The sequence below is a fragment of the Gouania willdenowi genome, chromosome 1, assembly GCF_900634775.1.
Source record: "Gouania willdenowi chromosome 1, fGouWil2.1, whole genome shotgun sequence".
Classification (NCBI taxonomy): Eukaryota; Metazoa; Chordata; class Actinopteri; order Blenniiformes; family Gobiesocidae; genus Gouania; species Gouania willdenowi.
The window spans coordinates 10,013,807-10,027,578 of record NC_041044.1 but is presented as its reverse complement, the minus strand read 5'-3'; the positions used below and the strand labels follow the sequence as shown (position 1 = coordinate 10,027,578).

Below are 13,772 nucleotides of genomic sequence, written 5' to 3'. Positions count from 1 at the left end.
AGAGTGGATGGACAGAGGCATAAACATGCGGACTTTCACACGGACACACACGGACTTATTAAACACACACGGACCTCAGTACACACGGTAAACGGAACAGGCTTCACCGCTCGGCTGGCACTAGGAGCCAGAAGCAGAGTAAGTGCGTCCCCTATCCAGCCTTCACAGGCTGTAATATCACCAGTTTATCATTTTATCAGTTGTTAGAGCTACTATTTTTACCAGGGAGATAATATTTATTCATGGTGATTGTTTTTGGGAGTTTTACTGGGATTTTTACCGGTAATTAGTTCATTTCTCCCTTGCGCTCCGTGGTCCAAACTGACACCGTAGCCACACACGTATGAGTGTGTCACACACGTCACTCAGTCACATTAAGGAAGGTTGTGGTCATTATACTGGGTGGATTAAATAATGAATAAAGGATTATTTTATCCCGTTCTTCTCCGTGTTATCACATTATAAAAAAGTTTAAAAATAGCAGGAATTAGTGCTGGTCTCGAACGGTCTTGACGGAAAATCCCGAGTCCGGGCAGCCCGAGTCCGAGACAAGACCAAGTCAAAATGCTTCAGAGTCCGAGACGAGACCGAGACCTTTAAAATTTGGTCTCGAGACCAAGACCGGTCTCGACTACCACATCGGTCTCATTTCGGATGTTTTAAAGAAAAAAAGACTTCTAAACAATGAAGGTTGTCACTCTTGAGGAACAGTGTTGTATACAATTCCTATAATTAGTATTGGGAGTAGTAGGTGGTTATTTACAACGAAGACCACAAAAGTGGTACTTTTATTAATTGGAAAGGAAGCTGGACTTCTGTATTGTTTAAGTTGATATATGTCTGGTTGTTCTCAGACGGCTGTATTGGGCAGACTGGAACAGGGATGGCCCTAAAATTGAGATGTCGAACATGGATGGGACAGAGCGGAGTATTCTAGTTAAAGATGAGCTGGGTCTTCCCAATGGTCTGACCTACAACGCCGACAACCAGCAGCTGTGTTGGGCTGATGCAGGTGAGACTTTCTTAATCACATCTTTGGTGGACTCTTTGGGGCAGATTAACTAAGATCTCAAATAAAGAGTGCAAAATCTCTTGCGTGCTTAGATACATTTGTAGGAGGTCATGTCTATGACAGATACCACGGCACACTTCTTGACCACTTTGGTCAGAAACAGTTTCCTCCTTTTTCCCTTTCAAACAAAGACAAAGAAGCTGAGAACAGGAATTTACGACTGTTTGTTCTTCCCCCACTGCTCCTTGAAGCACATGGCAGAATCTTTTCCCTTTGTCCTCTACTTTTCCCCAAGAATTAGCAATGAAACATCCTAAAAGGACACAAATTTTTGATAAAAGTTTTAAATGTATTTTTCTATACTGCCACTAACTCTCTTCATTCTAAGGAAATCAAGGACATTCTTAGAATAAGATCATATAATTGTTTTTACTGTAAAAGTGTTCCTAAGGAATATACTGTATCTCATTAACTTTGCATAAAGTATATCATGTTTGGTGCCAGAATAACCGGGAAAATATGATCTCTGCTTTCGTCTTGTTTTGAAAGTTATAATCGAACTGGTTTCTGAGTTATATTCATATTTCTTGTCCCAAAATGTTTCTCATTCAATCATCTCTTATCACACTTACATGATAGCCACAACCCACAAAACATCCAAAGCAATCTAATTGGCTCCTGAAAATACATCGACCAATAGAATCGCTTAGACCGCGATAAAACCGAAGCGCAAAATTCAAATCATGGGATTTTGGTGGTGCTGGCACTCCGGCCCCACTGCAGTGTACGTTATTCTCGTTTGTCAATTTTTATTTTCTTTGTAACCTCAAAGTGTTTTCTTTCATTGGACCTTTTAAACAAGCTTGCGCGTCCCAGAGAAAAAAAACTCCTGTTCCAACTGCAAGAGCCGAAACCTTGAACCAACACAAGAACAAAGGCCTGCATGATCTGAGTCTGAAGGCCAATGGAGCACAGCACACTGCACTGAAGTAGTCTACGCAAGGTCAGTTCTCGACCCGTGGTGAAGAACACAAGTCAGAACCAGTGGAAACCTGCTGACTAAACAAGCTGTGAAACACGCTGAACTAGGAACAGGGCCATCGGTCCTATCACAGACTTTTCTTCAACAGCCCGTCAACCACAAGAGATGGACCACCGACCACGGACCCATCAGAACCGAGGTAGTCTGGATCTCAAATTCAAATCGGGCCTAAAGTAATTGCAGCCACATGGTTCCACACTGATCTTACCATAGTGCTCTCACACACACACACACACACACACACACACACATTGAAATCATGCTACTTTAATTTCCTTCCTTCTTTCTTTCTCTACGAAGCTTTTACCTTTAAAGTGTATATATACATTTATCCTTAGTTTAGTGAGCGTAGCGCTCTTTTAGCTTTATTGTGTTAGTAGGTGTTTATATTTTGAGAAGTTTTCTGTGGTTTATGAAAATATTACAATCATAAGGTTTATTATATGGAGAGTAGACAGTCTTGACAAGAATTCACAACCCTGGATGACAAGGTATTAATAACTAATTAAGTGATCTTGAAACACTTTAACTCAATTTCAGATGGCACCTGTTGGGAAATTACTGCAATAATAATAAAAATTAATATTATAATTCTTATCCCTCCTTGTCCAAGCTCATCCCCCTACACATTGGATGCATTTTTTTCTTGTCTGGTGCACCTTATCTCCAAAGATAGAAGCTCAAATTGGTGCCCATGCTGACATGGTTGAGATGACCCTAAATGAGCATCTTGTGCATGTAAAATGTCATTCAAGGAGATTGAAGGACAGCTCAGTGGGCTAAAGTGTGAATTCATTTTTGAAGCTGTTGAATTAGAAGTGCAGCAGGTGCAGTCCTATCTCTGTTCTTGGCAGATAACTGATGACCTTCAGTAAATCTGCCTCATTGACTGTTGCCGTTGTGTGTTTTCTAATTTGTTGTTCTTTCTTGACCTGCAGGCACTCGGAGAGTGGAGTGTATTGATCCTTACCGTCGACTGAGGATAACAATTATTGAGGGAATCCAGTATCCCTTTGCTCTTGTCTCATATGGAAGGAACCTTTACTATACTGACTGGAGGAGGTACACACTAATCCTAATATAGGCAGCATTTGAACAATGTAATTTAGGGTCATTACTCTTGTTATAGAGATCTTTTATGTTTTGGACATTATTGTGACTTTGAAATTAATGTAAAATTCCACACAATTAAGAGTTAAACACCACTTTTTTAAACTAAGGTCATGCTTTTCTGCTGAAATATCAGCACGAGTGTGATTCGGCCACAGACAATCACACCTGTGCTAATATTCAGCACAACCTTGAGTGTGATATTGCTTTAATAGAACTGTTCTACAAGTACGTTTTATTAGTCTACAGTATTAAAGGGATCCTCCACTGTTTATACAAATTTGGCCTAAAATCTTTGAAAAGTACTTATTACAAGATGTATAATAAAAATGCATTGGATTTTATTTATAGGGCTTTTCATAGACACTCAAAGCACTTCACATTGATGTACATTATCATTTTACTCCACACACATTTATAAGCTAATATTGTAGCCACAGCTGCCCTGGAGCAGACTGACAGAAGCGAGGCTGCCATAGTGCACCATCGGTCTCTCCGACCACCACCAAAACTCACTCACCACATTTATACAAGGTGGGTGAAGTGTTTAGCCTAAGGACACAATGACAGACACTATTGGAGCAACTGCCATCCCACTGGTACACCTGGTATTCACAGAGTGGTCTCCCATCAAAGTACAAATTAGGCCCAGCCTGCTTATCTTCTGAGATCTGACGAGATCAAACAGGCAGGTATGGCCAGATGCCTAACAAAACTCATTATTTTGCACCATATAGATTTAATTGCCTTTTAAAAATGGGACTACTTTACATCTTAAAAGCCTGTGTTCCACCATCTTAAAATCACGTGATTGATGACGTCACACTACCTGTAAACATCCCATTGTTTTCTATTAGAGTAAAGAATTCGGCCTGCTTTTTAGATCATTTAGCCTGTCAAAATGCTTTAAAAAAAATCGAGAAAATGTAATTATCAATGTAACCCTCTTTTATTTATCAAAAGAGGATAAAAACATTTGTGACCGTAAAAGGCTGTTATTCCCCCTTAAACAGTGCACAACTGATGCTCTGGTAACTGAAGGTAGTGAGTAATCATGGACAGTTGATAACCAAAAAATGTCTTGATTTTTTTTAGAGCAATCAAAAGCATCACAAGTTGTCATTTTGTCTGAAAAAACTGGCTAAATGGTAAACCAAGCCTGCTGCTTAAACCTGGTCAGGAGCAGGTTTGCACCAAAGACTGTGTTACTGTGGCAACTAAGGTGGTTTGTCTTTGACGAAACGGCAGTTCCAGTTAGATCCCTGTTTAAACCTGGAAATAAACCTTAGTTGGGTTTGATGAAATACCTCCCTGCTCAAACGTACTTATAAACTTACTTAACACACATGTTGTAAGTTAATTTACTAATGTAGCACTCAAAAATTTGAATTTGAAACCTTGTAACTTGCAGCTTTATGTTATTTATATTTATCCAGGTACTTTTGGTCCCTGGCGTTTCAGAGACATTAACTAAACTTTCATGAACCCTACTATTTTTTGTCAATTGTAAAAAAAAAAATAGACTAATTTGCCATTAATCCTTTTTATTACACTTTCATATGATCATATTTTCTTTATTTTTGCATAATTTCCTTTCAGGGAGGCGGTGGTAGCTGTGGATCGTTTCTCAGAGAAAGAAACAGAAGAATTTTTACCACAGAAACGTTCACGACTGTATGGCATCACCACAACCACGACACAGTGTCCAAAAGGTACTTAATACTCAAACAATCAGAAGAAAACTCAAAGTTGACAATAAAAATTGCCAAAATATATTGTATATAATAATAAACATAATGATAAATATTGAGATGTCCCTTTGCACTGTGTGTGCAAAGGGACACACTGTCCAAAAAGCTGTAATCTAGCTTTTTGGACAACATCTCATGGGTAGTAATGGAGCAGAGCTAAACATATGCTCAGTGAGTATGGTAATAAATCCTGAGCTATAAGCGTGGGAACCCTGAGCTGATAGGACCTCTGGGACACCAGCTGTGGCTATGGAGACTCACAGCAGGCTCTGAGCCCTGGCTGTTAAGCAGGTTGTGATGAGGAACAGCTTCACCAGCTGGTGTGTCTCCAACTTCAGAGGATGAGCAAGTTTTTGCCCCCACATTTATACTTTTTTTTTCTAAAGCTAGAGCCACACTAGATTTTACAACAGTAGTTCATTCAGATCTTCTGGTCACAACGTCAGTTTCACTTTCGAATACAGCTGTCTCCCTGGTTCTAAGAAAGATTGGTTGATTTTAATTCTATTGCACATTATAGGAAAATGAGTCAAAATATCATTGGTTCCCAAAGTGTTGGCTGTAGTCTCCTGGTGGCCTCTGAAAACACTGCAGGTTGGTCTTAAGAGGTCACTTGCTATAAAATGCTTGCAGTAGTTTTTAGGTACCTCCAGCCATCAGCTTAATAACCCAAAAGGAATTACTGCCTCAGGCCATGTACGATCCTCCACACTGATAAAGTCAAAGATTAATTCAATAGCATAGTAAGAGTAATCAGTTAGGTGGTCTTGGGCTGACTCAAGATCCCCAAGGTCAACATAGGAGAAGTTGACGGGAACTGGAAAATCCCAGAAAGCAGTGTTAATTTGATGGAAGGATGAGTTAAAGAGTAGCATCTTGGACCAAGGGGAGTCACTTAAAAGGCTAACATCTTTGACTTTATCTCCCAATCCCCATCTAGTATTTAACTACTGCTCCAACAACGGTGGCTGCTCTCACCTGTGTCTGCCACACCATGGAGGCTTCACCTGCCGCTGCCCAGATGCCACTGAAAGCCACTGTGTTGAAGGAATTGCATGAACCTCATACACACCCACCATGACTGTTGATTGTGGGAGATGCAACATTAATTTTCACTGAAAATTTAACTTAACTGTGATTTGTGCATGTGTTTGTGTGGTTTTACTTTACTGATTTACAGACATGAGTTTAACATTTCCCCAGCCCTTGCAAATTGTTTACACCTGTAAATATTATGTTACATTTGTTCAAATGTATTACTTGTCTATTGCTTATGTAGAGGATAGATTATGTTTCAGTTTGCATCTTATTTGAATTCAGACAAAAGATAAAGAGATTTAATTTTTAAGTCTGATTTTTTACACTTTTTTTATGCATTTTCTTATGAGAAAGACATACAGTATATGAAACAGTCAAATGTATGTGCATTAATCTTTGCTACTTTTAGTACACTTGCATGTATACTAATGACTCCAAGTGCCGATACGCAGGTTTATGTAACACTGCCAGGTGCAGAGAACAGAATTAGGATCCAGTTCTGTCATACTGAGATATTTTTTTTTAAAATGGACTAGACTAGATTATAAAGACTTGATATTTTATAATAAATCTGTGGTTAATTTCATTTCCAAGGATCAATATGGTGCCTCTGTCACTAACACAAAAATCTCTTTATTGTGGTTTAGATTTTATAGGCAGCAGGAAAAAAGATTGCCAAGCAAACTTAAGGACCTGTGATGGGGTAATTTTGACCTGCGCTCAGATAAACACCTTGACTGTGTGGTCTGTGCCAACATAAACAGGAGCTACTTTACTGCTTGTGTGTATATAGCTACTACTGTGTCTATATATATATAAGGTAATACCACATTCATGACCTATTGTGTGTGCAGAAACAAGGTCACACACAGAAGGTCATGGATAAGCATGTTTGAAATGTTTGAAACAAAGACAATCACGGAAAAGATTTATTAGGCCTCAAAATGTAATAAAAAGTAATCAAGCTTTAATTTAAATGATCTAAAATGATTGAAAGTAAATACAATTGTTTTTGGTGCAGAAATTACAATTATATGGATGGGACAGCTAAAGTCATTTTCTGACATCCAGTTCTGTGCTTTAAAAAGCTCCAATGAACAGCTCAACACCAAAACATATTACATTTTTCATATCTTCACAAAACTAAAGCTCCTGATAAAAGATAACATGTTTGTGACATAACATCAGTGGCACTAAAAAGTCAGTGATAAGTGGATACAGCTCTGCTGGATGCTTTTATGCGTGTATTAAGCCATATCTGTGAACACAATATACCTTGTGTTACTGAACATCTGTCAAAGAGGGAACAACAAAAGTCTGTATAACCTCAATAAAACAATTTCAAAAACATGTGTGCAGGGTCGTCATTTCTCTCATCTCATTCAACAGTTCAATTCGTCACTGATTGTCATCAATAAAGAAGCTTAATGAGCTACTTTCTTAAGACACAGACTACTACGATTGGTGGACAAATAATATTGACTTTCATGTCAACGCTTGATTGGTTCACTCATTTGTCTGAACTCTGCCCTCCTGGGACTTAGATTTTGAGATCTCAGATTCTCTTCCATGTCTAATCAACAGTGGCTCTAGTCTCTTTGGTGCCCCCAGGTATATACCAAGTAATGGATATTTACATTATTGTTATAATAGTATTGTCAGAATAATTTCTAACACTTGCATATCACCATATCCACAAAGGCACTTTCCATAAGGAGAAAACATGAGCAGAATAACTTTTTTGACTTTTTAAATTTTGACAAAAGGGTTCACATACACATAAAAACACAAACAAGTAAATAAGTCAATTTAAATATACATCTTAGTTACAGGTTAAAAATACAAAATATTAATATTATTAGAGTAAGGAATTGCACCAAAAACTAAATAAATGTAAAAAAGAAAGAATTTAAATAGCTGCAGCTTGAAGACTTAATAATACTATCAACTTTAGCATGCTAATAATATCAGCGCTTTGGTCATTACATTTTTTTTTCTTTTCACTAAGCTTATTTGACGTCCCCTGGCTGTATTGCGTCCTTTAGCATTTGTTATGCCTATGTCTCCACCTCCCAGTGATGTCAGTGTGTTTGGGTTGTGAGTGATTATATCCGTACTGTTTGGCACTCAGGTGTGGCCCATTCCCATTAGAGTTTCCTTCACTATTTAGCTATTTAGGACGACCATGGCCAGGTAGTAGAGGGGTTGTCTTCTGATCAAGAGGTTGGGGGCTTGATCCCAGTCTACCTGTCGAAGTGTACTTGGGCCAGACATTAAACCCTAAGTTGCTCCCAGTGGTTGACTAGCGCCTTGGTGTGTGAATGGATGATATGTAAAGCGCTTTGGGACTACTTCAGTGTAGGGATAAAGCGCTATATAAATCAACTCCATTTACCATTTTAGCTGAGTGTTCGGATAGAGAATGGTTGCTGCTTCAATCTAATTTTGTGTCTTGGCTTCTACTTCCACTCCGTGGCATTTCTCCTTCACTAGTTTTATCTGTGCCTACCTTTTTTGAACTTTGTTAAAATAAATCAGAAACTACTGATGAACGCTCCTTTGCCATCTTTCCCTGCATCTGGGTCCTCAACACATATCTCGGACTGAGACTTCTGCTCTTGTAGGTCACCCTGTGTTCCTGCCTTTTTTGAAAGCCAGTGTTTATTTGAGCCAATTCCATCCTTTTTTGGGAAAGTCTACCACCATCTGTCCTTCTGTGTTCCAATCCTCTGATACCAAACCTGCTTATCACTTCCTCAGCACTTCCGTTGCCTTCACCAACATGTCCATTAAAGACTGCACTAATCATGACTCTGTCATCTCTGCATGGATACACATTTAATTCATGCCAGACTTTCTCCATCTCTTCTAGCACACATCCTATCTGTGTGGCAAAACCACTAACATTAAACATAACACCTTAAATTTCTAGCTTCAAAGTCATCTTTCGTCTGTTGCTCTTTTCACTTCCTAAACATTCCTAACAAACTCCTACATTCCTTTTCCTATCCACGTCATGAAACAGCTTTAACCCTCCTTCTAAGCACCTAGCTCCTGGGTTCCCAAAGTGGGGGTAAAACCAAGCTGTTGACTGGAGCTGTTACTAAAGAAGCCTGGCTCAGACCACACGCAGCATAATAAAAGCAACAATGCCCCCAGGATGCCTAGGACACTCACTTTCTCACCCCCCAGAGATGATGCAGCACCCAAACCACTACATGGTAGCATGAATGTCAGATATTTCTTTCCCGCCCCACCATCCATCCTCCCAACCGTTGGGTGTATGTGTGAAAAATAGTAGGCCGTACCAGCTGAGGGGTAAAAAAGATGTGCCCTAGTAGAAGGTTGTAATATCGTTGGACACAATTAATCACACGTGAAGATGTCATCTTCAGTTTAACTTGTTTATTGGAACTCACAACATAACACTGTCCAACTGCTCTAGTTCTGCAGCTTCTTTCTGACCACTTATACCTGTTCCAAGCAGCCCAACAAGTGCCCACATTAACTCTTCCATCCTCAGAGCCCAAGTGCCCTCTTCAGACATTAAAGTTTCATTACACATAACTAATTGATGCCGTAGATGCTATTTATTCACACTTCTGACAATAACACTATATTTTACAAAGGAGACAGTATTTACTTACATACAGTATTTACTTAAAGGGCGACCATGATAGAGTAGAGAGATAGGTAGAGGGTCGTCTTCTGATCGAGAGGTTGGGGGTTCGATCCCAGTACCTGACTATGTGTCGAAGTGTCCTTGGGCAAGACACTGAACCCTAAGTTGCTCCCAGTGGTAGACTAGCGCCTTGCATGGCAGTCCTGTCCCACTGGTGTGAGAGTGATTGGGTGAATGAGCTGATATGTAAAGCGCTTTGAGACTGCTTCAGTGTGGTGATAAAGCGCTATATAAAATCAAGTTCATTTACTTTTTAAGTAATCATGTGAAAGTTGCATTGTTTCTTTTTTTTGGACAATATTTTGAGGTTGTGGATTGAGCCTTATAAAGAACCAATGCTAAGACACAAGAAGGTGTTTAGCAAAACCAATTGAAACACCTTATGAAATCATGGAGGGGGTACACATGATTTGACGAAAACACGAAGGGTGTACATCGGACTGTAGGAAACTAAACCCCCAAGTTGATCTGGACTTAGAACATTTGGCTTCACCAGTCCGTGGAGTCAGAGAGCCTGCCTCCTACGGTGAAATGCAAACGTGCCCCACGGGGGGTCTTCTCCCCTTTCTGTCCGAACAAGGGGACAGAAGAATCCCAGAACAGTTGTCTCCTGTTATCATCTCTTTGCGACCTTACGATCAAAAGGGAAACAGCCAGTCAATGTTTACATGCTAAGTTTTCAAACTCTGGGCTCCGACCCCCTGCAGATGCGGCCACCTCTCGAACCCACACCAATGGTTACACAGGACGATGGAATAACTCCAGTTCTCCCGCTCAAATGAGAACAAAGGACATGTGTTTGACTGAAAAGTTACAAATAAAAACATTATTGGAATGATTTCTACTGAAATTGAAATTACAAATGTTGTCTGCACTCGTTTCATGTAATTCAATAACAACAGAATGCTATTTTAAAGTGTTTATCATTTAAAAGTGCTTAAAAATACCAGAAAACATCACAAAAGTTAGTTTGAGGTAGTTACTGCAACCATATAGTTAAGAGGAGGCATAACATGATTTTTGACATTTATGTTTATGAGTAATTACAAGTAAAATTAATTAACCGGTTCGTAAAGTGTTCCAGTCATGTTTGGTATCAAACTCTTTCATTATAGATGATATTTCAAGATATGATGTTGAAAAGATGTTTTGAAATATGTGGAATTAATTATTAGGCATTCTTTTATGTTTAGAATCATTCCTTTGTCGTCTGTCTTTTGTCTCACATACCACACACCCCACACACCCAAAGGCAGCCAGCTGAGTTGCTGACAACTTTAGACCAATCAACGAAGTTCCCTCTTCAGGAGGCAACTCCCAAAGATAAGCTTTTAAAAGGAAGAACGCCGTTCCTAACTTCAGTTTTGGACGCGGGCGTTCATGCTCACACGTGTTCCCTCCTGTTTCCAGTCTTTCATTTCATTTTTCTTTTATTTGTAGTTGCATCAGTTAGACTTTTTAAGAACCTTGCTCGCAGTGAAAGCCTAAGACGCAAAGGAGCCTGCCTGAAAGCCGACCTTCCAACATCTGACTCGTGGACCAAACCGTGGTCCCTCTTAGTCTGAAACCGGCTGCGATCATCCCAGAGGGGAATGGAATCACTGCTGTTTAACGAAACAGCACTGCTTAATAGACGTTGTTCCTGCAAACCCAGAACGTCTCCAGGTCCAACCAGACTGCATCTCAAGGTATGGACCCGTGAACAATGGGACCAGCAGAACTGACTCACTTAAACTACAATACAACCTCATTCAATACATCCTCATACTTACATTTCACTCACAATACACCACATATGTTTGTCCGTCTCCCCGTCTGTCTCCCTCTTCGTTTTTATTTTATTCTTTGATTTTATGATCTTATTATTCGAATATGTATCCTGCATTTGTATTCAATATTTAGTAGACTAGCATCCCCCTAGAATAGTGATTTCACTTTATTACATATAATCCTCACTTTTATTAGCCTAGAAATGCATTTTATCATGATTTAATTATCCCATTTCAATTGATATTTTGACTGTGTTAATTGTCGACTTTTGAATAAAAGGTTAAACATAATCTTTGATTCCTCTGACTCATTAAAGCTGTGATGATGATGTAGATGTTGCTGGTAGAATTCACTTTTTCCTGGTTTCACATTGATGAGTTTAGTCTAAAAACTTAGACATATTTCTCCTGTTAAAAGGAGTGGCTCCCCGCAAATTTGAAGCAATATTAATAATCATAATTAATATTCTTAGTTATATAACCCATTAATAATAACTCATCTCCTCCTACAGGACAAAAATGTTGGGTATACAACATCCCTCCCCTTTTAATCTCCAACTATTCTGATATATTAAGTCTGTATATTGAGTCTTATCAACCCTTTCTTTGGAGACTACATATGACATAGATAAATTAACAAAACAAATAAATCAACCTCATGTAAAAGACCAAATCCCACGGATACAACATAATCATTAAAATATATATATAATTATAAATATAAATATATATTATTAATATAATATTCACCTTGTAGGCTTAGAGCTCTATGAATGCAGCATATTTCTTTCACAGGTCTTTACTAGAGCATTGGAGGAAAACTTTGCACCTTCATCCCCATCTGTAGAAATGTGTGAGAAACTGAGGCGGACTACATGAATAGAAACACATCTGTGCTGTAATAAAGTGAAACTGGCTGATTAGAGTGCCGTTAAGTGTTCGTTAATTATCCAATGAATTAATATTGTATAATCTCGCAAATTTTACGCATTAACAATGTCTGCGGCTTTCTGCCAGTATTACTTTCCTCCTGGCTTTTGCTGTGGCAACACGCACATTGCCAGGTTTGAATCACCTGGTTGATAGCCAGCTTCGTAGTAAAGCTACTCTGTGATTGAGAATGTTTGGTTAGGGACGCTAACGGAGTGATATCCTGGATTTATTTGACAAGCTTTGTAGTATAGGCCAAATGTGTTTAAGTGATTAAAAACCTAATTCAAAACGTGATTATTGGTTAGCTAAATGTTTAGTTCAGAAGTAGAACAAAGAGGAAAAATAAACTCACACTGAAGATTACACTTTCAAACATAGCTTTCTTTATTTTTCCTCAATGAAGTCTTTTATTCAAAGAATATTTGGGGGTCCCTCTGTGGTTATTCAGCTTCATTTCTCACCCTCGACCAGCGTACCAGCACCTGGTCTCCATCCTTGATAGAGTAAAACTGTAGTGTCTGCAGGTCATTGTGGATCTCAAATTCTGCCCCCACCGTCTGTAATAAACACAATAGACAATTAAATCTAGACGTAAAAGAAATGCTTTCAAATCATCATCAAGTCCAATATTGCTGGGAGTAAGTTAACTCTTTCTACTCACTGTAAAATCCATCTATGAATATAGATACAGGTATTTTTAACCTCAAACGTTTGTAAATATCTACACTTAATTGTATTCAGCAATAATATGCCAAACAACATGTACAAGCATTTTCTTTTTTTAAATTATTTTCATATTTCATATAGGTTGACAAGGACACTGATAATTACAACAGTAATATCAATGATATTCAAGCTAGGGATGGTGAAAAGAGGGAGAGAAAAAAAAACAATAATGACAACAGTGGTGACAAGAACAGCAATAGCAGCAGTAAAAAGCAACAACAATTACAAAAAACAACCGAAGCAATGACCTCAGTCATTGCCAAAGTAAACAAATTCAAACGAAAGAAACATTAAAGATGACCATAGGTAATGAGGTAAGAGAATGACTGGTAAATACTTGCTTTAAATAATACCTTTTTGGATTTCCATTTTCTGTCACATACATATTGTCTACAATCTTAATTTAAAAGTCACCCTTTCCATTTAAACATTTATATTTTTTTAATCATTAAGCCACTAATTTTTAGTTGGACTGACGTCTGAGAGTCAATGTGATGTTATATTTCGATTTTGTTGCTGCTGACATAGTATGTGGAGAAGAAACACAAATCAGATGTATAACTCCCAATATATGACATGACTTATGTTATAATTAATTGGCACTTCTAGTGACAAAACTAACTGGAACCAGCACAAGATCATGGCTTCAGTAATTCCAGTCATTCTTAGCTCCCGGTGTCATTCAAAACACAGACATATCAATTCAACA

The 13,772-nt window shown here is 38.5% G+C and overlaps 2 protein-coding genes across 3 annotated transcripts in view; one reads left to right on the top strand and one right to left on the bottom strand.

Annotated features, from left to right (window-relative positions):
- LOC114463516 (nidogen-1-like) overlaps positions 1-7,301 on the top strand; it is a 45,658-nt gene extending 38,357 nt beyond the window's left edge. Inside the window, exons 17-20 of the mRNA XM_028447122.1 lie at positions 855-1,012; positions 2,993-3,116; positions 4,764-4,876; positions 5,856-7,301. Of these exons, the coding sequence (XP_028302923.1) occupies positions 855-1,012; positions 2,993-3,116; positions 4,764-4,876; positions 5,856-5,974 (514 nt within the window). The 3' untranslated portion in view covers positions 5,975-7,301. The remainder of the gene's footprint in view (positions 1-854; positions 1,013-2,992; positions 3,117-4,763; positions 4,877-5,855) is intronic.
- Positions 7,302-12,703: 5,402 nt separating this feature from the next.
- The window catches only part of tbce (tubulin folding cofactor E), a 31,778-nt gene continuing 30,709 nt past the window's right edge, over positions 12,704-13,772 (bottom strand). For both annotated transcript variants that reach the window (XM_028456616.1, XM_028456627.1), the window contains one exon: positions 12,704-12,894. In XM_028456616.1, the coding sequence (XP_028312417.1) occupies positions 12,778-12,894 (117 nt within the window). In that variant the 3' untranslated portion in view covers positions 12,704-12,777. The remainder of the gene's footprint in view (positions 12,895-13,772) is intronic.